A 25,343-nucleotide genomic window follows, 5' to 3' on the forward strand; every position below is an offset into this window, starting at 1 on the left:
GTTGGACAATGCACAAAGGCTTGAAGACTTGAATTGAGAATTGATCCATTCAGATACGATGAAGATGAAATCCATAAGTTGGTTGATGACTTGCTGACAAAAACTGAAATTCAAGATAGAGTTACAAAAATTTCAGCAAAAGCTAAAGCATTCCAAAAGTCGGGAAAAAGTATTAGAGTTAGTATAGAAAAGTATAGAAAAGACGGCAAGAACAAAATCGTCTCCCCTTTAATTCGATGTATCCAAGTGCTAGTTGATGTATCTATTTGTTGATTTTTTGAATTGACAGCAGCGTTAATAAAAATAAAAGAAGTAAACATAAGAGCTTTAATGTTGATTAATTACAAATAGTTCACTGGATTTAAGATAAGCTTTAGATTTGGTTGAAAATTTGACAACTATCAAAGGAAGCATTTCAGGCCCAGTTCAAAATTTCTAGGTAAGTTTTAAACTGGTCAATCAAAACTTTCCCCATAATAAGCGAAATGGTTGCAAGAGTCTATTTACTATTTCATGCTCATAGATTAGAACCAATAATTAGCCGATCTAAAGAGATGATGAAAATCCCTGTCTTAATAATCCTGGTAATTGTCAAATCTGAACTGTTAATTTCTAAATTTACAGCAGGCAAGATGCAAGGTTGAGCATAATTATCATGAGTAATTTAAATTTAAAATGGAAGGTAAACTTACAGCAGATAGATTATCAAATTGATGAGATGAATTTCCAAAATTATTATATGTATTGTTGATTAGAAATAGTCCGACAAATCAGTAAACATAAGTAGTAAACACATTAAACACAGCATCAGTTGCAAAAAGTATACTCTTCCATCAGTTGACTCTTCAAAAACCGAGAAAATTTGATTGTCTGATAATGACAGTGGAAACTTACAAATATTACGAAAGTCTTTCATAATGTTATAATTACTAATAATAGTTAATCCAAAAAATCAAACATAAATCAGTCCTCATCAAAGAGTAAGGTAACAAGAGAGAGCATGAAGATGTTAAATCTTTCAAGTTGAGATTTAATTAATTCGGTCACTGTCAGATGGCACTGGAAATTAAAAGCTCATTGATTTGCCCAACTATTTGATTAAGATTTGATTAAGGTTTGATTAATGTTTGATTAATGTTTGTTTTCATTTTTTTGTATAAATTTCACTGAAAGCGCCTTCTGAGAGTGAACTGGAGAATTAAATCTCAACCTTAATTTGAGCGTATCTCGTGACACCTCTTATTACTTTACTCTTTGGTCCTCATTATACGCTTCGTTGTTAGGAAAAATCACTGTTCGATGTTGTGATAAAATCAAAAAAACCAGTTTATTCAAGAAATGGCGCAATTTTTTCCACCGCGCCATCTATGAAACTTTTATCTAGACTTTTATTATAACAAGTTTTAACGAAGTTCTTAAGCTTTTAATTTCATCAAAATAATTTGATCATGAAAGTTTTAAACCAACATATAATTTTTCAATGTACCTTAAGACATCTTTAAGAACTAAACCTCAGCCATGAGTTCTTTGTATTTGCAATACAGAACTGAGTAAAAGTATTTACAATAGTTTTTTACATTACATTTAAAGTAAGAAAGGCTGTAGAAACATCTGTAGGCTCACTTAGCTAGTTTCGGATCGAGTCGAGTGGCTAATTAAAAAACTTAATATTCAAGGGTTGAATTTAACAATTAAATTTGTTATTCTCAATCTAGTCAATTATATTAAGATCATCTAGTAATTTGAAATCATTTGACAAGACTCGGAAATCAGTAATGCATTCTAAACATAAAATTGCATCATTTGATCATTGAATTAGCAAAACTGAAATTAATACGAGATTTGATTTGCTGGGTAAGTTCCTAGTATTAGTTACACTGGCATGGCTTCTCAAGACTTTCAAATTTTTATCCAATGGAATTGACTCCGAGTTTCTTGGTGAGTTGAAGGTTTATTGACACTTTTAAATTCATTAAGCGAATGATCAATTATAATAAGCAGATGTTTGCGATAACCAGGACCCTGTGAAAAAAGTAAATCTCCGTTCGAGATATTATTTTAAATCAAATTTATTTGAATAGATAATTGAATCTTAAACTGATTAAGTAATAAGTTGAACAATTTTATGCTGAATATCTCACAATGTATTCTTCTTGAAAGTCATTGAATATAACATTACACATCTAATAAGATTAATAGATTAGATAAACGTGATACATAACGCTTAAACTTATTTGGTAACACTTGCTTCATTATATTGCGATAAGAATGAATTGCTTGTTCAACTCCACTTGTGATAAATGAAATCATCTAGCGAGGTGTTGAACCAACGAATGAACGAAAACCAATGAGCTTCTCATCATAAGTAACAGCATCATCATTTTATTTAATTTTTTTGAATCTGTGCAAACAGTTGTTTTTATTTTTAGTAATGTATCAACTCCACCATCAACTTGACCATCAACAAAACATTGTAAGTTTCGATTTTTTGATCGCATGCAAGAAGGCCTAGATTTCATATTCAAAGAATTGAAGCAGATCTGAATGTATAGAAAGGATCTTGTAATTTATCAAGATTGAATACATTGGAGAGTAATTAATGCAGTTTGCCTGACCATCAGTTCATATAAAATTTATTGTTGTTTGTTTCGCAAATATTGGTGAATATAACAGCTCAGCCATAGAGCTTCGTGTATTTGAAAATTATCGTCAATTTCTCAGCTAATTTTGTAATATAAAATAGTAATCACTTATTGTCCACCTCATAGCGATACTCACATCTACAGGGTGTAAATGTAAAATACGCGGTTTCAAATCGCTAATAACATTTTTGTTCTTTGTCCGATTTCGAAATTTTTTTCGATTATATGTAGTCAAATAGTGCACGTTTTGTTCATTATAGTTTGAAAATTTATGTGATTACATCAAGTGCGAGAAATTTCGCCTCAAAGTTAAAAGTTGATTTTTGTTTCGGAAATAGTCGAATCCAGAATTTTTTATGCCAGGATTCAAGATTGGAAAATTAAAAAATCAGATAATTCTAATCTTAAAATATTGTATGATTAAATTTTTTGAGTGAAAATATCATGATTAGAAAAGTAGACCAATCCAAAATAAAGTGTCATTGTTCAATGCGCGTTTTGCCTACCTTCAATATCCGATATTTTTCGCAGACAAAATCATTTAGCCACAAAATGGACATCATTCGTTAGATAATTTTTTTGCATTTTTCAGGCAAAAAATATTTATGCGAAAGTGTTTTGAGGTTATTTGAGGCGAAAATAAACTTTTTTGACTTTGAGACGAAATTTTTCGCGCTTGAGGTAATTACTTAAATTTTCGCACTATTGTGAACAAAACTCGCACTATTTGGCTACATTTAATCGAAAAAATTTCGAAATCGGACAAAGAACAAAAAAGTAATTAGCGATTCAAAACCGCGTATTTGAAATTTACACCCTGTATATTTGCTTACAATTTAAGTATACTGTAAGTCCTCAGTTGATGCATAAAAATGTGGGTTAAGCTTCCAGCAAAAATCAGAAAGATGGCGTTGTTTTTTCACCAAATTAACACTGAAAATTAGACTATTTATGACTAATTAACGTTAGGTGGAGCTGTTTTATGCATTAACTGAGTTATGCATTAACCGAGGATTTACTGTATATAAATACGTAAATATTAGGTTGATCAAAGCTAACTGAGGGAAATTTGAATATTAATTGTTTCAAATTGATTCAACTATTTTTGATGAAATGTACTCAAAATGAAAGATAATTAGTTGTAATTATCTCCCAGTTAATTTGGTGGAAATGCAAACTTTAATTAAGAAATTAGAACAATTTCGATCAAAAAAGGTCATTCGTCAAAGTGACAAAAATCGTGAAAAAATTAAAGGGTCTCCTTTTTGATTTGCTCGGCTCTTTTTTTCAATTTGTCGATGTTTTTCGATAATTACATGGAACTGATTGATTTTTGCAAAGAGATTAGTATGCTATCTATCAAAAATACAAAAAGAATAATTTTCGTTGACTTCATGAATATATCATTGAAGGTTCAATTATGAGAGTCGATCAAAAGCGAAATTTACGATTCTTGATTTTAAGCATTAAATTGTTAAAAGCTTTTTAGTTAATATTACTATCGGGCTGCGATTATGAGAAATGATTTTTGTGGTATCTTATCATAATTGTCTGAAATTACAGGCAGCTGCGAAAACTCTAAAAAAAATATTGGCAATAAGCGCTCCCTTGGTTTGCTCTGATCAACAAAATAAATATTGCAGTTATTCTGTCCAATCGTTCATGAGTAGCAAGGTGCAAAATGTCTAAAACTAGTTTTTTTAAATTAAATGCCGTAGTGAATTCTTTATGATGACAGACATGAATCTAAGCTGAAAGCAATCTAGCTCTATCTAGCCAATTACGCAAAATGAAAAAATACTGATACCTATCATGAATTGACTGTTGACTGCTAAAAACCTGATTATTTATTGAAACTTTACGATAAAGCCGTAATCCACTGACCATCCTATATCAGAATTCAGTTTAACAATTACAGTACTTCAAAAAACGTTTAAAAACATGTCATGTATGTTTTTGTGTCCAATTGTTGATGAGTTAGTAGCTGAGAAGCAAAAAAGGTCTAAATTCAGTTCGACGGACATAATTAAATCAGGATAATATTTGAAATAGCTAATTAAGATAAAACCTAGTTTACTTGTGCTCACTTAAAGAGTATACAGACCAATACCAATCATGCTTTGACTGTTGATTCGCGAAAAGTCTTTTAACTAAACCTATGGATCAAGATGTAATCATTTATTGTGCGCAGAATTTTGTAGTTTAGCTTAATCTTAAGATACAAACAGCTCAAGTTATCCAATACAAAACTCATGCAATTATGGCTTCGGCGTTTTTTCCGAAAATCTTCAAAATTATTTGCATTTCAAATTTTGAATATCGATTTATTACATGTAAAATTCTATTCATCAGTCCTTTTTAATAAGTTATACTTTTTCATGCTAATCATGACTGAATTGCAATTAATCAGCATTTTTCATTCCATGTGCTGGCTAAGGATAATGGAAGCATTCATTCAAATCGAAAATTATGTTCATCTCGAGCTGTTATAAAAACTATGCCAACATTCGAATGTATCAGTGAAAAAAAAGAAGTTGAATTAGGCAGAAAATTAATTTTCAACTGTGGTTTTTTCGACTGCGATTACCAAACGAAGTGGCCAGCGAAAATTAAAGCACATACAATGACTCATGGTATCTACAAATGCGGGATTTGTTCAATAGAATACTTTCATGCTACAGAAGTAGATAATTGTGTTGCGAAGCATGGAAGTCCGCAGATTGACAAATGATGTCTGTGAAAATTTCAACATGATAACTGACTCAAAATTTCGTGTATTGTATCTATGCTAAACAATTCTAAACGAAACTAAACAGTGAAGATGTAGAAAATGTCATTATCGCTTATGCAAATAATTAAATAAATCAGCTCAATTGAGTAAATTGCGAATGTTTTGTTTCTCTCATCGGAATATCCCAAAAGGAATGTGATTATTTTAAAACGAACGCATTCTTAGCAATCTTTGCTAGACATGATGAAGTTTATTTGCAGGATAATTTTTATAATTGTTAACGAATGATTTCAGAAAATGACCCGCAACATATTCTGGACAAGCTTGAGATTGATAATTGTTGAACTGGAAGAAGCATTTCCTCGTAGTTACAGGGTTAAGGGCTTTGATACCATAGATTTTTCACAATACTAAAGAACACAGTGTGATTTTTCTGCTGTTTTTACGCATATTGTATTGTTTTTTGTGTTGAAATATGTACGAAGTAGCCTTACTACGATAACTCAACCTTATTACCCTTTAACCACGCGAAAGGAATAAACATTAAAGTTGTATTGATTTAATTCATTTATTTGTATAAGCTAATCGTTTCAATGAGTTTAATTTGATTTGATAGCGTCAAACGGTAAAGCATTTGGTTCGATATGTTGTTGTGTTGCTTCAAAATATGTTGTTTTTGATCAGAAAGTCTAAGACCGCAAAAGAAGTTTGGCAAATACTGGAATCAAATTTTAAACGAGATGATTCGCCTAAAAGGCTTGCTTTGAAATATAATGCTAAGGACTATTTATAAAAACTTTGATTTTTAGTTGCGAGTAGGGACTTTAGGAGTTTACAGGGGCATGCAATTGAGTCCATTACTGCTATTGAAAAATTTCTCTCATCGACAGTTTTCGAGAAAATCGAGGTCAAATTCGAAACTTCGATCACCTTTTGTACAGTTATGGAATCAGATTTTCAGATGAAACTCATAATTCCAGTGTAACTTTCAAAGTTAAATATGAATATGTACTTATCTAGAAAAATAAATTGAGAGAACTGTTGATTGATTGGAGAAAGAAATTTTTGCCATCGGCCTGAAAACTGTGATTGGAGAAAGTGTTCGATTCACGATATGCAGAAACAATAGCCTTCATCTTATTATAAGTTGTATCTTTCGGGTTGATGTTGATTGTGCTTAATTTATCTCTGCAAATTTGCTACTAAAATACGCTTGGTTACCGAACAATGTGCAAAAGATAATGTAACCAGCTCTAAATTTACTTTCGATGCTGTATCTGTGGTAAAAAAGTCCTGATTGCCCTAAAATACAATCAAAAGATGATATCAATAAACCAAAAACAGTACCAAAAGATATTGGTAAATAATATATGAAACGGGCAAAGCATTGGCGCTTGCTAGGGATTTCAATGAATTGGTAACAATGAACATTTCACATTATCTTGGTTTTGATTGTTGCTAAACAATACTGTTTTAAAGGCAACAATTAGTTAAGTTAATTCAATGTTAGACAATTTAACTTTTAACCATTTTCTCTCGATATAATATCTCACTATTCAGTATTCGCTAATTCATTAAGTAACATTCAATAAATTTATCTTTAAACTTGTTCAACTGCTCGAGTTATTCCAATATTAACCAACTGGTTATGGGTTCAGCTACGCTGTCAGAAATTGGTTCGAGCTCAATGAATCTTATTGATAAATTCAATGGCACTGACTTCTCATCATGGAAATTCAAAATGATGAATTATTTGAAAAGAGAAGGTCTATGGGATGCTATTAATGAAAAATCTGAATCTATCGTCGGTGAAGGTAAATTGGCTATATTCAAACGACAAGATGAAAAGGCTCTTGGGTTATTATGTTGCTGTGTTTCATCAAAATATATTGTATTGATTAAAAATGCCAAGAGTGCTAAGGAGGTTTGGTCAATTTTAGAGACAACTTTTGAACGAAAAGATTTATCGAAGAAGCTTATTTTGAAACAGAAATTAAGTAATCTTAAGGTTAAAAGTGGACAAGCTATTATTGATTTCATCTCTGAATTGGAAAACTTATGGTCTGATTTATCAAGTTGTGGTGATAAAATTACAGATGAAGATAAAGTAATTGAAGTCTTGAGTAAATTGCCTTCAGATTACAAACATTTTGTCTCAGCCATCAGAGTAATATTGAATGATATTAAGTATGAAGATCTTTTGGCAGGATTATTGCAAGAAGAGGTTAACATCAAAGGTGAAAATAGACAATCAGATGAAACTGCTTTGGTAGTCAAAATTAAAGGGAAATTTAAGAAAAATAAAAGCTTCAAATGTTATAACTGTCAAGAAAAAGGTCACTACAAACGTGACTGTCCAAAGTTGAACATTGATGGCACTAAAAATTTTGCTCAATCATCGAGTAAAATTGGTGAAACGAAGGTCAAACAGGTCAACGGTCAAAAAGAAAGAGCTCTAACCATGATTGATGGTAAAGAAGAAGAGGAGCTTTGGATTATCGATTCTGGTGCAAGTAATCACATGTGTTCGAACCGAAATTGGTTCATTGATTATTCTGAAACAGAAGGTAAACTAGTGACTCAAGGAGATGGAACTAATATTGAGGTACAAGGTATTGGTAATATTGCTCTGATATCTGATTCAGGAATGAAGTTTACTTTGAAAAATGTTTATTACGTACCAAAATTGCACCTTAATTTGATTTCATTGGGACAATCAGAAGATTCTGGTGCAGAAATCATATTTAAGAGTGGTAAATGTAAAGTATTTCTTGACAATGAATTACTTGTAACCGGTGAACGAAAAGGAAGACTTTACTATCTCAATTGTTGTACTGCAGAAATAGACAAATTGTTAACATTAAAAGATGATCAAAAGTACGATGATATTAATCTTTGGCATTTACGATATGGACATCTCAATTATGATGCACTATCGAAGATGATTCGCAATGAAGTAGTGATTGGAGTCAATCTAAACGGACAAAAATCTGATATTTGCAAGGGTTGCTTGAAAGGCAAAATGACTAAATCAAATAAGGCAGCACGAAATTCTGTATCAACAGAGAGTGTTTTAGATCTTGTTCATTCTGATATTTGTGGACCAATACGAACTCACTCATTTACTGGCTTGAAATATTTTGTTACATTCATTGATGATTGGTCTAATTGGGTTAAGGTTATTCCAATTAAAGACAGAAGTCAAATTTTTGACCAATTCAAGATTTACGAAGCTGAAGTTATGAACTTACATGGTAAACCAATTAAAATATTGAGAACAGATAATGGTCGTGAATATTGTTCAACTGAGTTTGAAGATTATTTGAAAGAGAGAGGAATAAAACATGAAACTTCAATTGCATATATTCATGAACAAAATGGAGTAGCAGAAAGAATGAACAGAACTCTCCGCGAAATGGCTTGCTCAATGTTGCATCAGGCTGAACTTCCATTGAGATATTGGGCTGAAGCTATTGTTACATCTGGTTATATACGGAATCGTTGTCCAGCGAAGTCGATCAATAATATTACACCATTCGAACGTTGGAAAGGTAGAAAGCCAATAATAAAGCATTTAAAAATATTTGGTTGTAAGGCTTATGTTTTATTACCACCAGAAAAACGATCCAAAATTTCACCAAAAACGATTGAAGCAATCTTCACTGGGTATGGAGTCAACAAAAAAGGTTATCGTTTAATCAATCCAGTTGATAACAAGGTTATTTACGCACGTGATGTTAAGTTTGATGAGAAAAGTATTTTACTGAAGCAAAATGATTCAGCACCAAATGATATCACTCTTGTTGATGAAGTTGATAAATCTGATTTGATTGACAATGATGAAGAAGTAGCTGAAATTAGTACCAAATATGATGATCATTTATTGTTAACCATGAACAATGAACCAGAAACATATTTGGAAGCTATTAATTCAACTGAAGGTGATCAATGGTCAAAAGCTACACAAGAAGAGTACCAATCATTGATCAATGCCGGTACTTGGGTATTAGTGAAGCGACCAACTGATGTCAATATTATCAAAAATAAATAAGTTTTCAAGCTCAAGAACAATTTCGACGAAAAACAGTTCAAAGCACGTCTAGTTGCTAAAGGTTTTACACAAAAAAGAGGAACTGATTATTCAGAAACATTTGCTCCAGTAGCAAAATTTACAACTTTGCGTTTTTTGATTGCGTTGAGCTTAAAATATGGTTATATTATAAATCAAATGGATGTTAAGACTGCTTACCTTAATGGTAAACTAGAGGAAGATATTTACATGGAGCAACCTGAAGGGTTTATTGGAAATGAAGATCTAGTTTGTAAATTGAAAAGAAGTCTTTATGGACTTAAACAATCGGGTAGAGCTTGGAATCTTTTATTTAATGACTTCATGATGAAAATTGGATTTAAACGAGTCCAATCAGATAACTGTTTATATTTTCGAGGTGAAGAGAACAAAAAGATATATTTGCTTATATATGTTGATGATCTTTTGATATTTGGTAAATCAATCCAACATATAAAATTCTTGAAAGAACAAATGTGTTCACAATTCATGATGAAAGATCTTGGTCATGTCAGATCATTCTTGGGTATTGAGTTTGTTGTTGATGATAAAATTGGAACTTTAAGCTTAAATCAATCAAAATACATCAAAACTATTCTTAAACGTTACAATATGGACAATTGTAAACCAGTGAATACTCCGTCTGACTTATCATTGAAACTGCACAAAATTGATGAAACCAACAAAACCAATAACATTCCTTATTCAAGTGCAGTAGGAGCTTTAATTTATTTGTCTACTTGCACTAGACCTGACATTTCATTTGCAGTTGGAGTTGTTGGACAGTTCATGGTAAATCCAAGTAACATTCACTGGCAAGCAGTGAAACGAATTTACCGCTACCTTAAGGGTACTGTTGATTATTGCTTGAAATTTAATTCATTTGACAACACAGATGTTTTATTTGGTTACTCTGATGCTGACTTTGCTTCATCAACAATCGATCGCAAAAGTATCAGTGGTTTAACGATTTATTGTTATGGAAATTTAGTTTCTTGGGCAAGCAAGAAACAGACAACAGTTTCCCTCTCAACTGCTGAGGCTGAATATATTGCGTTAACACAGTGTGTTAAAGAAATAATGTGGTTTCGATCTCTAATAACTGAACTTAATATACATTTAGATAAACCAACTACAATCTATGAAGATAACCAATGTGCTATAGCATTAAGTAAAGACCCTGTCTGTCAATCCAAAACAAAGCATATTGATATAAAATATCATTTCATTAGAGAAAAGGTTCAACAGAAAATTGTGAATGTTGAATATATTTCAACACAAGACATGTTTGCTGATATCATGACGAAAGCACTACCAAGAGAAATTTTCGAAAAATTCAGAGCAAAAATGATGATAATGTGATCTGAGAGGAAGAATTGGTAACAATGAACATTTCACATTATCTTGGTTTTGATTGTTGCTAAACAATACTGTTTTAAAGGCAACAATTAGTTAAGTTAATTCAATGTTAGACAATTTAACTTTTAACCATTTTCTCTCGATATAATATCTCACTATTCAGTATTCGCTAATTCATTAAGTAACATTCAATAAATTTATCTTTAAACTTGTTCAACTGCTCGAGTTATTCCAATATTAACCAACTCAATGCTTGCTTGCTGAATTATGCAATCTCTCCAAAATTTGCCGAAGCCAGTTTTTTGAGCATATTTACGTTGGTTTGGCTACCCTTATAATGCAGTATTTCAATCTAAATATCTGTTTCATGACAACTTTGATTATGTAACGAAGATATGCGCTGATTTTGATATTAAAAGAAACGCAGCTTATATTTCACTGCAAAAATCATTAAAAGACAGAAGATTTACTTTCTTTTTTGTTTCAAAAGCATCTCTTAAAAGCTCCCTCATACACCCTAAAAAATTGTGCTTTGAGTCGAAATGAAGCTACTGCCAGTCGATAAAACCCCCAGTCAGTCAGTCGTTGAAATAAGACTGAACTACGGAGTCTAAAAATCATACTCATTTATTTAATCAAGGTGATTAAACCGAGTGATGTCACAAAAATGCAATGATAGCAATGAAATGAACAAAGCGGATTTTTCAAACACAATTCAATACTACAATGTACCTTTAATTGTGAGAGTTGATTCATTTAAGTAAGAGCTTAGTACAATCAAAGTCAGTTACATGAACTCATGAAAGTCTTGTTTTAAAATCTGCACTCTTCTTCAACTTATTGAAACTTCTTTTGCTTATGTTTGTTAATTTTAAGTCGAGTGTCTTCATCAACTGTTATTTGAACATTGCATTTGCTTAAAAATTGGTTAAATGTAATTTAGTTCGAAGATGAACGTAATTCTAGTTTAATAGCTTTTCAGTTACTCCAAAGATCATAAGCCAAAAAGCCTGAAGACGATGATATAAATGAAAAGCTTTCATAAATTGTGAAATGAAAGTTGGAGCAAAGTCAAGAAAATTAGACAAAGTTAGGTTTATTCATTTATTTAATTCGCACTATTTGTTGTATTTGATTGATATTTCAATCTAGAACCAACCCTTAAGTTAATGGTTGGGCGTAACCCCAACCCTTTTATATTCATTAGGTGAAACAATTAGAGTGGTGAAGATGGGTGTAGTAGCAAAGATTTTGCCTGTCTGGTAGCATTGAAGTATCTTTCTTTTCATTGCAAAGCTGAGTCAATAGAATAGCTTGTGAGAAGCTTTTGTTTTGCTGGTCAGTATTAAAGACTAATCATTATTAAGATGTATAGGAATAATAAAAAAATAATCTACACAATATACAATCAATGCATCAAATTTTTGTGTCGAGATTGTGGGCAAACTGAGCTGGCTCTTAGAAAAAAATTTCACAGCATGAAAGTTCGAATTCAGCTTCATCCAAGAAAAATAGGAAACCTCGACTCAGAATTCAGATCTCTGAGAAATTCATGAAAATCGAGGTTGTGGAAAAATTATATTGTAAACAATCAAATTGATCTCAATGTTATTTTTCATTGTTGAGCTATTTTTTTGTTTCCATCATTATCACGTCAATTTATTAACGTTCTAAGCGAGCACGATATGGTCATTAGTTTTCAACGTATTTTTGAAGAGACTTTTCTCAACAAAATTTTCTAACACTTTCAACTATTCATTATATTGATTTTATCAACATTTGATCACATTGATTATTATTAACTGGCAGCCAAACCGTACCACAACTAACCATGCCAGTGAATTGGGTAAGTTTTAATATTTTCTGCTCAAAAAATTGTCAGATGATGGACTTTTAGTGATATAAAAATGAGAATTCAAGTATAATTGTAGTGGTTTCTGAGTCTTTCAACCATATTTTCTACCATTCAATCGAACACGCCACCAAATCAGCCAAATCAAACTTTCACTTTTTGCTGACTTTTCTCAACAAAATTGTCCACCATCTTGACCACTTTTACACCATCTAGCACGTCCACTATTAATCACCCTCATATCTTGAAAAGTTTTTGAAAATGTAGTGAAAAAAACACTCTAAAGTGGTTAATGAAAGTGGTGGACAAAAAGCGATGTTTGATTTAGTTGATTTGGCGGATGTGTTGTTAATAGATTGGCTGGTGGACATAACCGTGAAAAGACCTTTAGCATGAGTGCTTAAAGAAACTTGCGATTAGCCATGATCGCATTATGATTGAACTGAGCCTTGGATGTATCGACTCTTAACCATATTGAAGATGTCAAGGTAAAAGAAAAGAAAAGAAAATATCTCATAACTTCTCGATGCAGTGGTTTAACTATAACTTATTAATACTTATAATATTAATAATAATATTAATTAGATTCTTGGGTAACTTGGCTCTGCATGATCAATGAGCAGCCTTCATTTGGGTAAGACAAATTTTGCAGCCTTGTTGATTCTGGTCAAGTAACCATTTCTGGCCACTCTGCTGGTGCCACTTTTACAGCTCTTTCCTCGACCAAATCAAATATTTATTTTTCTGTGCTACTAAGGTTACCTCTAACCATTTACTCTTATATGCATAACCTGTTACTTTTATTCCACAACTACCTAAATAACCGGTTAATGGTAACCGTTTCATCTCGTTTTGACAAGCTAAGTTTAATTATCTCAATTAAATCGCCTTGTTTTACTGTTGTCAGTTTTATGCTTGCATTTTTTGTCTATTTCTTAAAGAATGAAAATGCGCCAATCGTTTATGAAATAGAGAATCAGTTAAATTGACATTATCAACTCGCAGTTTTACTTTTTGAATTTTTTTCATCTGTTTTGTTTTGCATTAATCATTCTAATTTAACTGAATATCTGTAAATCATAAATTGTGCTGTCTGGATGGAGAGAAAGAAGCGACTCAAAGGTTGTGGGACTAGAGGTGTAGCTGATGATAAGATGGATTCACTCAGTGATAAGGTACGTCAAGACATAAAGGATGCGTTTGATATGTTCGATCGAGATGGTATAGAAACCATAAATTCAACCAACTTGAAATACGCTATATATAAACAATGAAAAGCCACAAGAGATGATCATGGAAGCTGATCGAGTTAAGAATGTGTACGTTGATAAAGAGGAATTTCTTCGCATCATGAAAAAGTCTTGCCTCTATTGAATAATTTAAATGCTGAACTCATGATAAATAATAAGCACACAATTGCAACAGTATTGTTATAAATCTATCGATACATTGCCGCAATTTGCATAGAAACATGTATGCTTGCTTGGTGAAAAATTAAATCTCTCCAAAATTTATATGACCGATTTCTTGAGCATGGTAACGCGCCGTTGTTTGACTTTGTAATGCAGTATTACATCTAAACATCTGAGAGTGAAATTTTGATCAGTAAATTTTCTACTTGTTCTTTCTTCAAGGAGAAGGTCCGAAGCCAAAGATAAAATTATACCATCAGATTCAAGAAAATGATTTGTATTTTACTACTAGCTAAGATTTTATCTGATTCCCCACTGCAGCCTGTCTATAATAATTAATTGGTAAATTGTGAAACAGAATTTGAGTGCAGCTGGTCTGATTGCGGAAGAAGAGAATTCAAAGTTTTCTTTTCATCTCACGAATAACCTATTCAAAATTGTCAACGCAACAATTAAAGTCAAGTGGTGGTTAAAATGTGAATGTTAGAAGCTGAAACTATTGCTGAAGATGAGTGGATTCTTGATTTTGATCAAGTTAATCAATTTAAAACACAGAAAAAAAAACGCAAAAATTATCAAACTGCTAATCGAGAGATTATGTTAAACCCTGTTATAACCGATAACAACAATGGTCAAGTTGGTCCTACGTTAAGAGCTCGAAAAGTTTACTCAGTAAACTTAATTATCATTAAGTGTTTGGAAGTGCAAAATTTTAAGCGCCATTAACCGTAACTCACACAAACAGTTACGGAGGGCGAAGGACAAAGTTACTCCTTCCTCTACCGTTTGTTTTCCATTGTCTTTGTACGACTCATATTGTTCACTTGATTTCGTGTTCATTGATGTTGATCAATTTTCTTCTCTCAATTTAATTCTTAATTCTTTCTTTTTTCAATCTGAATTGCAATTCGGTAAAAGTTCTTGTTGTGTTGAATTTTGTGATCAAAATTTAGTTAATTTACTTCAATGCATAGTCAATTTAATTCAAATTGAAAAATTTCCTTTGTCTGTGGTTAGACCTGTGAGGTCATCATCAAGCTATCTTCTTTAAGCTAAATTTCAACTCGTCTTTGGATTTCAATGCAACTTTTGACATCTTTTTGAACAATTTGATTAACTTTGTTGGAACTTTTTGTGTTCATTTTTGTGAATCTGAAATTTTTTTCAACATTTCAGCCTATTATGATGAGAAGTCGGATTCCAATGATTCATTGAGTTCATTTCATTCTGTGGTAAGTTCAACAACTTTTGGTAAAGATTTAACTAAGAGACTGGCTGAAATCGATGCTAACGCTAGATCCGTTGAACCTGAGTTAAATGTGGTTGATTGGAGAGTGAACCTCTACTTATTCCTAAATTTGATTATGAGGCAGTTAAACCTGAGCCTATTGATGGTGGTAAAATTGATGGCAATCAATCAGTCAATCAAAGTGAAAGTGATTATGATAATAGTCTTTATGGTACCCCGAAGTCAACTTCAACTAAGTTGTCCAGAAGAAGTTCAAAGTCGTCTGATGATGTGAAAATAACTATTAATCAAAAAGCTTTGGAGTTAAAACAAGTTCGTTTTGATTGGGGTGAAACTCCTAAGAAATTGCCCAGTGATGATAAAGTGGTTAATAAAAACTTTTGGGAACTGAACCAAAGCGAAAAGTTCAATCGGATGATGATACCAAATCCTTCACCTCATACCACAGAGTTTGGTCTTCGAACCACTAAAAGAGTTCGTATTGATAGAAGTGTTAATACTTCTCCTTATCCTCCTCCTGATGTCAATCAAGGCCGTTTCAATTGTAAATTTCCTGCTCCAGCTCCTCCGCCAGAATCGAGTTATCCAACTCACATGCAATTCGAGTTTTTGGAAAAAGCGAAGAAATCAGTTGTTAAAGATATCGAGCAGGCCGAACAAGAGAAGTCTTGGTTTGAACTTTTTATGAAAGAAAAGATTCAGTTCAATGTGTTGGGCACAGATTTAAAGAACGTGAAGTTCCATACCTTGCGAAAAGTTCTTCCAGCATCTCACGTCGTTAATCCTGATTTAGTTCGCCTTAAAGATCTGATTACTTGCACGTTATGCGAGCAGATTTCAATTAACCTAAAAGTTGCGCGAAATGTTCAAAAGTCTATTGCTTTGGTTGCATTAGCTGGTTAAAAAGTTTACCGCAAGACTTGGAATTGGTTGAAATTAATTCGTTGAAACTCTTTATGTGTATCAATCAAAATTGTCTTGTTGGATTTGAGAAGAATGGTTATCCGGAATACTCAGAGATCGACAATCCTGAGGTTAAGAAGTTTTTTGAGGATGCTATTTACAAATGTCACCGAAAGTTCTGTACTTCTCAACTTATTTATTGTAACTTGCTTTATCATTTGCAAACCTGTCGCCTTGGTCCAGTTGATTTGCAGTTTGACAAAACTTTACAACTTCACAATTTTGTTGCAGGTCCAGTTCGCGAAGAACTAAATCAAAAGCCTAAGCGTTTAACTTGACTTCTGCCAGCACATCTCAAAAAGCAGAATCCACCATTGATTCATGAACAAGATTGGGCTCAGAGAGCAATGATTTGGGGTTTTCTCATTAAGAGCTACAAAGTTGGTGATATTACTCCTGAGTGAATGAGAGCTCAAGCAACTTTCGGAAGCAATTTTTGGAACAATTTAGAAAGGCAAAGAGATCCTAGTGCACCCTTAAGCGAAGCTGCAGCCTTTGCACTCAAATTAAGATTTACAAGTTGTTCACTGGAACCCATTCCTGATGTTCCACAGCGATGGCCAACTACACAATGTAGTCGCATTCCGCATTATTTATTAGCTGAATCATCTAATTGGAGACGATGGTCAAATGGTCCTTCGATCTGATTAGCTATTTCTAGCGTGATCTAATTTGGTAAAAAGTATTACAATACTTGTGTGGTCGAAGCTTGCTAAAGCTAAAATTTTGGTAATAAACTTTGAGCGTATGGACGCTGAGTCTAATGTCTAAGCTGACCAAGATTAGTGGGCTCGTGTTACTTAGCTGAGTCTTAGGTTAAGATTTGTGGTTAAAGGATTGTAATCCTTATTCAAACAACATTCGCTATTGTCTTAGCGTTTCTTGTGTGATCCTGAAAGAACCTGAATTTCAGGATTTGAAAGGCTGAAAGTCTTTGATTGTAATTGAGTTAATTGGTTAACATTGGATGGTTATTCAACTTTCAAGAAATAATAAACTCTTCTTTTCAAATTGAATGATCATTTTCTTAATTGTAACTTTAAATAAATAGACAAAAATGGTTGTCATTGAATAATAAGTAAACAAGCAAAAAAAAGTTTGCTCATTTAATGTAAATGTTTTCCTTGGATTGGTTTTAATTGTTGAAATAAAATCAATAACAGCAAATGTCTACCACTTTCAAGACTATTTACTTGGTTAAATAATCAGATAATTTGATGAGTCCAGCTTGCATCATATGATTAAAGACCATCCATTGAATATTCCCAAATATGATCTAAAGACATAAAAAGGACACTAAACCAGAATCTTCTCAGAAATTCAAAATTCAGTCGACAAGCGGACTTGTTACAAAAATTCAGGTTCCCAAATAACCAGACTGGATGTTAGACTTGAATAATGACCATGGTTCCATGAGAAAACCCAACAAAAGCTCTCCCAAGTCGATAACTTAAGGATCCTAGAAACTGGTTAACTTGCGATACCAAAAAAAGTACCGTTTGATTCCTAAGGCAAGTCACCAAGCAGTCAACGATTGAGCGAAAAGTAGTTTCTGCCAATCAAACCATTCAATTGATTTTATTTAGTTTTATTGAAACCGATTAGATTATCTTTTCACTTTGTCATCCTTGCATGACAAGATTGACTTCTCTTGGTTTGGAGAGTTTTCAAATGAATCCGAAGTAAAAAAACCAATGTCAATAGCACATTTGATGCAGACGTGGATGGTAGATCGAATATTGTTAAAAAATCTACTCTTATCGTGGATAATGTTAAATTCGGTAACCGTGCCCAGTACATATGTGTAGCTAATAATGGAGGCATCAAAGCCAATAGCACAGCAGATGTTCGAGTTAAAGGTAAATTAAGTGCCTTTTGGCCTTTCCTTGGGATTGTCGCATGTCGAATGTCATGCACTGTAATATGTGTTTACGAGAAGAAAAAGAATAAGCCAGAGTTTGAAGAATCTACAAATAGCGATGCTAAACATTCAAAGATGTCTTTATGCAGATTCTGAGTCATTCATCAATGGACGTTAATCATCTTATCGACACAGAGATGTAATGAAGAAGCGACCATGATCGAGGATGCAAAGGGAAATTATGTTGAAGAAAAGCGTATAGATTCTTGGCGAAACCATGTAAATGGTGGCTACAAATTTAGTCAACTCATTATCTTTTCTCGCAGAGAGCAATGCAACTTTCAAATTTAAGTCTTTTGGTTGGTTTATGTGTACGTTAATATAATAACGAATGTAACTGACCTAATATCGTCTGTGATAAGGTATACGTTAATACAATGCGTTAATACTACATATGCGACTCGACCAACCTGCTTTGTGATAATGTATGCGTTAATATAATACGTTAATATAATAACTTATGCTCAAGAAATAGACACTTTAGACTTAAATATTGAAGAACACTTTTTATTGTTCTTTTTACCTTCATCATCATTCATTAATTGACTATCTCTTTTATGTTCCTTAATTATCCTTTCCTTCTAACAATTATAACATCTTTGGGGATACTTTAGAAAAATTGTCATTAGCAAAACTTGTTAAGACCAAAGTTTTCTTATACAACTTTTCGCCATTTCGCAACAACAACTTATACAATGTCGCCATTTCGAAAAATGGGGTTATGTCATGCGCAAACGATTTTTTGCGGAGATACAGAGCTTTAAAGTTGAAAAATTACTTATTGCTCAGTGATGAAAGTGGAAGCTTTTTTAAGCAAACTTTAAGATTCATATCCTATCATGGCACGCTATAATATGCATTTTCTCTAGAAGTATTGCCAGTTGCAATTTCTGACCTTGAAATTAATCTTTTCATTGCATAACATAAAATAAGCTTTTTTTTGCTAATTAATCATCTTCAATCAAATAGTATTAATTTTGTTATTGCATTACTCATTTGATGTAAAGTCGTTGCTTAGCAATATTTAGCTTAGACTCGTTTTTTCTACAACGCAAACTGTCATTATTGTTTTGTCTCTCGACAAGTTCACATCGTTTTCATTTTTGCATTTTGTGTTTTTTCATTTTTTTAAAATGAATCATTTCAAATTAAGTGAAAAAATCCGAGACTGACTTATAACAATTGGTTTGCTGAAAAAAACTTGGTGGTGTTCACGATATGAAAAATTGGTAAAAATGTCCAATGGACCACATTCTGGAACTTTTCGCTGTCGTGGTGTCGATAAAAGACGATTTGATCATAGCAGATCAGTAGCGAAAGACACTTGGTTTGAGAATTCTCATGCTGATATTCGTCAAAGAATTTTTTTGACCTACGCATTCGCTCAATCATTCAGCTACCGACAGGCGATTCACGAGGCCTCAATATTATCGGGCTCGAATGTATCATCAGCAACTGTAGCTGAAGTATATAGTATGTGCCGCGAAATTTGTATGGTGGCGCTTGACAGGCTCTATGAGGAGCAAGAGCAAATCGGTGGTCCCGGGATCATCATTGAAATAGATGAAGCCAAAATCGGTAAGCGCAAATATAATAGAGGCCGATTAGTTGATGGAAATTGGATTATCGGGATGATAGAGCGTGGTAAAGGCTATCGATTGGAAATCATACCCGATAACTGTCGAAATGCCGAAACACTAATTCTATTGATCAAAAAGCATGTAGCTGAAGGATCAGAAATACATACTGATATGTGGAGAGCTTACAATACGCTGCCTATGGAAAACTACATTCATAAGACAGTTAACCACATATATTTTGTAGACCCTGAAACAGGCGCTCATACACAAAACATTGAATCAAGCTGGCGCGCCTTAAAACATCGAATATGCAGAGGTGGAGTGCCAAAAAGAGACCTGGATTTTCATTTATGTGAATTCTTATGGAGACGACACGTAAATGTCATAGAAGCTGATCCATTCAGAACACTGATGGATGAAATAAAAATTCATTTACCAGGCGCTGAACAAAAACCAGACAGCGATACCCAAAAATACGTTTAACGAGCTGATAAATCTTGTGCTGAAGATGCGAAAGCTTTTGTCGAAATGGGTGCCCCACGAACTAAGCCCGGAACAGCGAGAACTTCGTGTTTAATGAGTGAATTGAACCTGGAGAATTACCAAAAAACAAAAGCAAAGCTCTCAAGGACTCTCGCAATTGACGAGACCTGAGTCAAACTTTATATAGAGCCGCACCGCAACCAAGCTCGCCGTTACGTTTATCCCGGTTAAAGCCTGGAGCCAATTGTAAATGAAAACATTCATGAGGCCAAACGAATGCTGATTATGGCCATGGAAATTCGTGGAATAGCCTTCTATCAGCTCTTACCAGCCGGAACCACTGTAAATGGAAACGTTTACCGTGACTTTCTAAGTGACAAAATCTCCGCTTGGTTAGATGGTAAAAGTAGCCAAAGTTTATGGCTATTACATGATAATGCGCGGCCCCACAAAGCTGCTGTCGTTAAGGAATATTTAGCCGAAAATGGAATTTCCCTTTGGCACCACCCCCTATTCCTTCGACATCAGCCCCCTAGACTTTTGTTGCTTCTGCCAATTAAAAAGGGCTTTGCGTGGAGTGGAACACCATGACTGGGATTCATTCAATGAAGGACTTGCTGGACAATGCAATCGAGCGACTTAACTCTCAAGGTCGAATGAAGGGCATAGACGCTTTTACGGGTTGATGGCAACGATTAATTGATGCCGTAGGGGCATACATATAATGTACAAAATTTCATTCATTTTAATTGAGAAAGTTATCAAATTAAAATCTGGTCGTCGGTTACCGGTTAACCTAATAACTTACTTACTACATAACACTGACACTGTGAGTATGAAATACTTTCTTTAATAATTTTCTGATTTTGATACTTGACTGTAAAATTTCAACAATCATAAATTATATAAGATAGAGGGGTCGTCAATAACACTTACTGATTGAATTGAATCCACACAGGGATGATTAAAAAGAACCTAAGAGTAAAGGAGGTAAACCCTTTACTCTTTGAATAGAACTCAAAGTGGGGTCGTCAATATTATTTTTCTTCATTTTTTTGTTTGATAAAAGCTCATAAATGTCATATTTGCCTGCTGCAATGTTGCATCCACTATCAAGCGGATCTATTGAAAGTAAAGAAACAGTAATTATAATGCTAAATACCACTGGTACAAACTCTTGAATTTGAATGCAAGAAAACTTTATTGAATGAAAATTTAGATCAAACAACAGCTTCATAAAATACAATCATCTGATCTCTACCATAGTTATATTTATATTTTGGCAGAAAAACTTCATCATTATTCACTTCTTTCCATGCTTTTTTGTATTTAATCATCAATATTGCATGAGCGCCGACAACTTCATCACCTTTTTTTGCCATCCTATGTCTGGCTGGATACTTATTTCCTTTGCTATCAGCCCATACAAAGAATCCTACGCCATAAGCAAATTTTTCATATTTTTTGTCCTCGAATTTAAAGTTTGCGGTAAATTCAAGGTTCAACGGATTAGGTAAATCATTTGTTACGTCTCCTGGTATAATGAAGGTTAAAATATCTGGAGTGCGGGCAATCTTGTAATCTTTGATAGTGAATTTTTTGCTAGTACAATTCGTACCTGAAACAGATTCAGATAAATAGTATAAATTAATGTTCATAATAATAAAATTGAACGATAATACAAACCAAAAAACTTACCATCTAATGAGTCGCAGCATTTCATTTTCAGAACATTCAAAAGACTTTGGGGTTTCGCAAATACATGTTGAATTTTCGCGATTTCAAATGTTTTCATTGATTTTCTTAGAGTGATGAAAGGTTTATCATAAACCAAAAGCTTTTCAGAGTTGCAGACAGCACACTTCACCTTGAATTCGAAGCTGCACCATAATGATGAATGGAATGGATTAGCTTGGCCAAATTCCATTTCTAATTTGTTCATTATGTCTTGATATGTTTTAACTGGTAAGCCGCCTGAAGTTGAAAAATCGAAATATTTGAATGAAAGAAAAATTATTATCGAATTCGATGAAAGTTGATGTTGAAGATTCTTACTTGGATTTTCGTAATCTGGATCAATTTTTTTCAATTTTATGCAAACTTTGATAAGACATGAATCCATATCCAAATCCAATTTCAATCCTGATTGATTTTCGAGCCAGGGTTTTTGAATTTCACTGTCCTTGAACTTCAATCCAACTGGATGATTGACAACTTTGAAATTCGGGTTAGCACTCGCCCTTCGGTAATTCTCGAATAGCTGTCTTAAAACGTAATAAAGTTGAAATTTTTTTTTATCTTTTTTGGCAGTTTGTAAACCTTTTTCCATCGCCATAACAAAGGATTTATTGTGAAACAATGGCAAAATTACTGGTATAAAATAACAGTGACCTCTCAAGTTTGGCAAACCAATAAGATTGCGAGGCTTGTTTGATGAGAGAAATAAGCGTATGAATTAAAATATCATTCAATTTAAAATGCAATTTACACTCACCATTTGAATGAAATCAAATTTATTTCTCAGTATGTATATTGCTCTAGAAGCGGCATCATTTTTCGCCGCCTGTTTAGAGGTGGATGTTCCATGGATTATCCATGTTTCACCACAATTGAGTTTAATTTCATAAGCAAATATGTGATACTTTTCCCTTTTGTGTAATACCATTTCAATTGATCCTTGTCGTATTGATGCAAAAATATCTTTTCTTCTGTGAACCATGTTGTTTATGAGTTCTTTGACTGGCTCATCAATATCTAATGGAACCGGATCTCGTGCTTTCAACTCAATGATATGCTGCTCGCTTAATTCGAATGCGAACTCTTCTATCTTTCGGAGAGCCATCGCCAAAACCTTAAAAGATAAACAAATGAAATGGATTTAGAATGATGTGCTTTACCAACATTGTTAATCAATGTAAACGTAAAACTATTATTGAAGATCATAATAAAATTGACGATTCCATTCTGGATCAATGTAAATTCGAAATATTATTGACGATCCCTATGTTGCTAAAATTTAAATTGCATGTAGTATTGACGAGTTAAGACAAGACGAGAGAAAAGTTTGACTTTCAAACATTTGAATGATGAAATAAGTTTTTGCTCTTTCCTGTCTTTCAATATTATCATTTCGTCAGCTTCATTAGCTTGTATGAATGTCTTGTAATTTACTCAGACACATTGACTGATCACTAAGCAGCAACAAAAATCGCGAACTGAACTGAAACTTAAACTGAAGTAAACGGAACTATAAACCCTCGGTGTACTTCAGTGAAAAAGAAGCAAATTTTTGGCTTTAAACATTCGGCTTTTTCGTCTTCAATAACATTGAAAGTTTATGATTTTAAATGTCTAATGAATCAGTTTGCAGACTGAAGATGATGATAAAGATACGATTGAAAGTTGTTAAAAGTGAAAATGAAATAAAAGTTAAAACTAGACTCGCATTTAGACATTTATAATGAGTTCTAAGTTGATTTTGAGTGCATGAGTTATTGTTTATCTGTTATTTGAAATTTTTTTTTTGTATTATTTTCGCCCATTTTTAAGATTCTGATCAACCTTGAATTGTATCTGTAAAAACATTGGTTTAATGACATTGCCAAATTAAACTGAAGAGGATCAATACTTGATAATAAAATGAAAATACCGATAGATTGTTCATAAGTTTCACTTACAATCTTGGGTTTAACTAATACAACCATCATAGTCGCCCTTAACATATCACAATGTTTGAAAGTTGGAAGTTGATAAATGTTTTCCTTTTTCATAATTTGCTGTACAAAATTCATTCATTACTAATTTACTGAATTTTCTTCGGTACAACTCATTTTGTCAGTAAATTCTGTCGAATTATATGAATATCCGTCCTCGATATACGTTATTATAATGATGTACGTAACATAGCTAGTAACACTGATATTGGATACACTGATAGTCCTACCCAGCCGATCTCGAATAAAACCGATGATGTTAGTCAAACAACACTCCAATCAACAAATCTAAAAATAACGAAAAAAGAGTAGATGTTAAACATGATAATGTCCATGGTGCTAGAAACGGTGAGAAACCGGGTGTTGTCATAGATGGCAAATGGGCAGAGAGTTCGAAAAATCGAAAGTTCGAAAGCGATAAAAATACTGTTTATGATAGGGGATCTAGGAGAAGATGACACGATAGGAGATGAAGCTGAGGTGACGCATATAGATGAAGCAATAATTAACTCTTGCCATGAGGATAAAAAACAGTTGAAAAGAGTTGAGGAAACGTTGCAAGATGCTGTTACTATTAAAACCAGATTGAGAAAAGTTGGTAAAAGCAATGTTGAACATGAATATTAAAATGAATATTAAATTTCATGGTTAACGCATGTTAAAACACCTTGGAAGCTTTACCAGTATAAAAACAAGTTGATAATGAATGTAAAGTTGTCAAGAAAAATAACGATTAAATAAATTTGATTATTTCCAAGTTAAATTCAACTCTGAAGCATTGTTAAATTGAAATAGTAAATTTCAATTGGTGTCCTCGCGTCAATTGGGTCAAGTGTAGTGATCTAATGGGTTTTTCGTGCATTTATGTTATTGGTTATTGTTAATTTTTACTTCGAATCTTGCACTGAATTAATCAACAACTTTTTGATTAAACTTGTTACTAAAATAGGTGGAACGGATCAATCAAGGTAAAAACGTTTTCACTATTTGATACAATGAGAGAAACAAATCAGAACCAAACTCCTTCTACAGTTTCAACCGTTCGAACTTCTTATCATGAAAAACTTTTTCCTTTGAAATCTTTAACTTTGTAACTGCTTTGACTGCTTTGAAGTCATGGCAGATGCTTATGAGTTGGATGATTCAGCCAAAATGACTAGAATCCCAGCTTATATAGATAAAAAAGCTCGTCGTTGGTATTACAACTTTGCTAGGGCAAGTTTGCCAAATGCTCCTAAAACTTATGGTGATTTGAAAGCAGCTTTAGTTGAAGATTTGTGACCAACAAATTACAGAAGTTATACAACCCATAAGCTAGCTATTCATAAGCAAAAAGAAGATGAACCAGTTTCAATTTATATCTATGAAA

The 25,343-nt window shown here is 33.0% G+C and overlaps 2 protein-coding genes across 2 annotated transcripts in view; one reads left to right on the forward strand and one right to left on the reverse strand.

Moving 5' to 3' along the window:
• The window catches only part of LOC149093228 (uncharacterized), a 75,242-nt gene extending 74,918 nt beyond the window's left edge, over window positions 1-324 (forward strand). Inside the window, exon 3 of the mRNA XM_089269693.1 lies at window positions 256-324. The gene's annotated coding sequence lies outside the window, so the exon portion shown is untranslated. The remainder of the gene's footprint in view (window positions 1-255) is intronic.
• Window positions 325-21,452: 21,128 nt separating this feature from the next.
• On the reverse strand, window positions 21,453-23,965 carry LOC149093238 (uncharacterized). The gene is made up of 5 exons (XM_089269303.1): window positions 23,939-23,965; window positions 22,756-23,112; window positions 22,317-22,686; window positions 21,960-22,235; window positions 21,453-21,879 (listed from the first exon to the last, which is right to left on the reverse strand). Exons 1-5 carry the CDS (start codon window positions 23,963-23,965, stop codon window positions 21,482-21,484), a joined length of 1,428 nt encoding a protein of 475 aa, XP_089125429.1. The 3' UTR covers window positions 21,453-21,481.
• Between the last annotated feature and the right edge of the window lie 1,378 nt (window positions 23,966-25,343).

Source organism: Tetranychus urticae, chromosome 3 (genome assembly GCF_039701765.1).
Source record: "Tetranychus urticae isolate SD_2017Ah chromosome 3, NJAU_TeUrti_SD_1.0, whole genome shotgun sequence".
In the NCBI taxonomy this organism is placed as follows: domain Eukaryota; kingdom Metazoa; phylum Arthropoda; class Arachnida; order Trombidiformes; family Tetranychidae; genus Tetranychus; species Tetranychus urticae.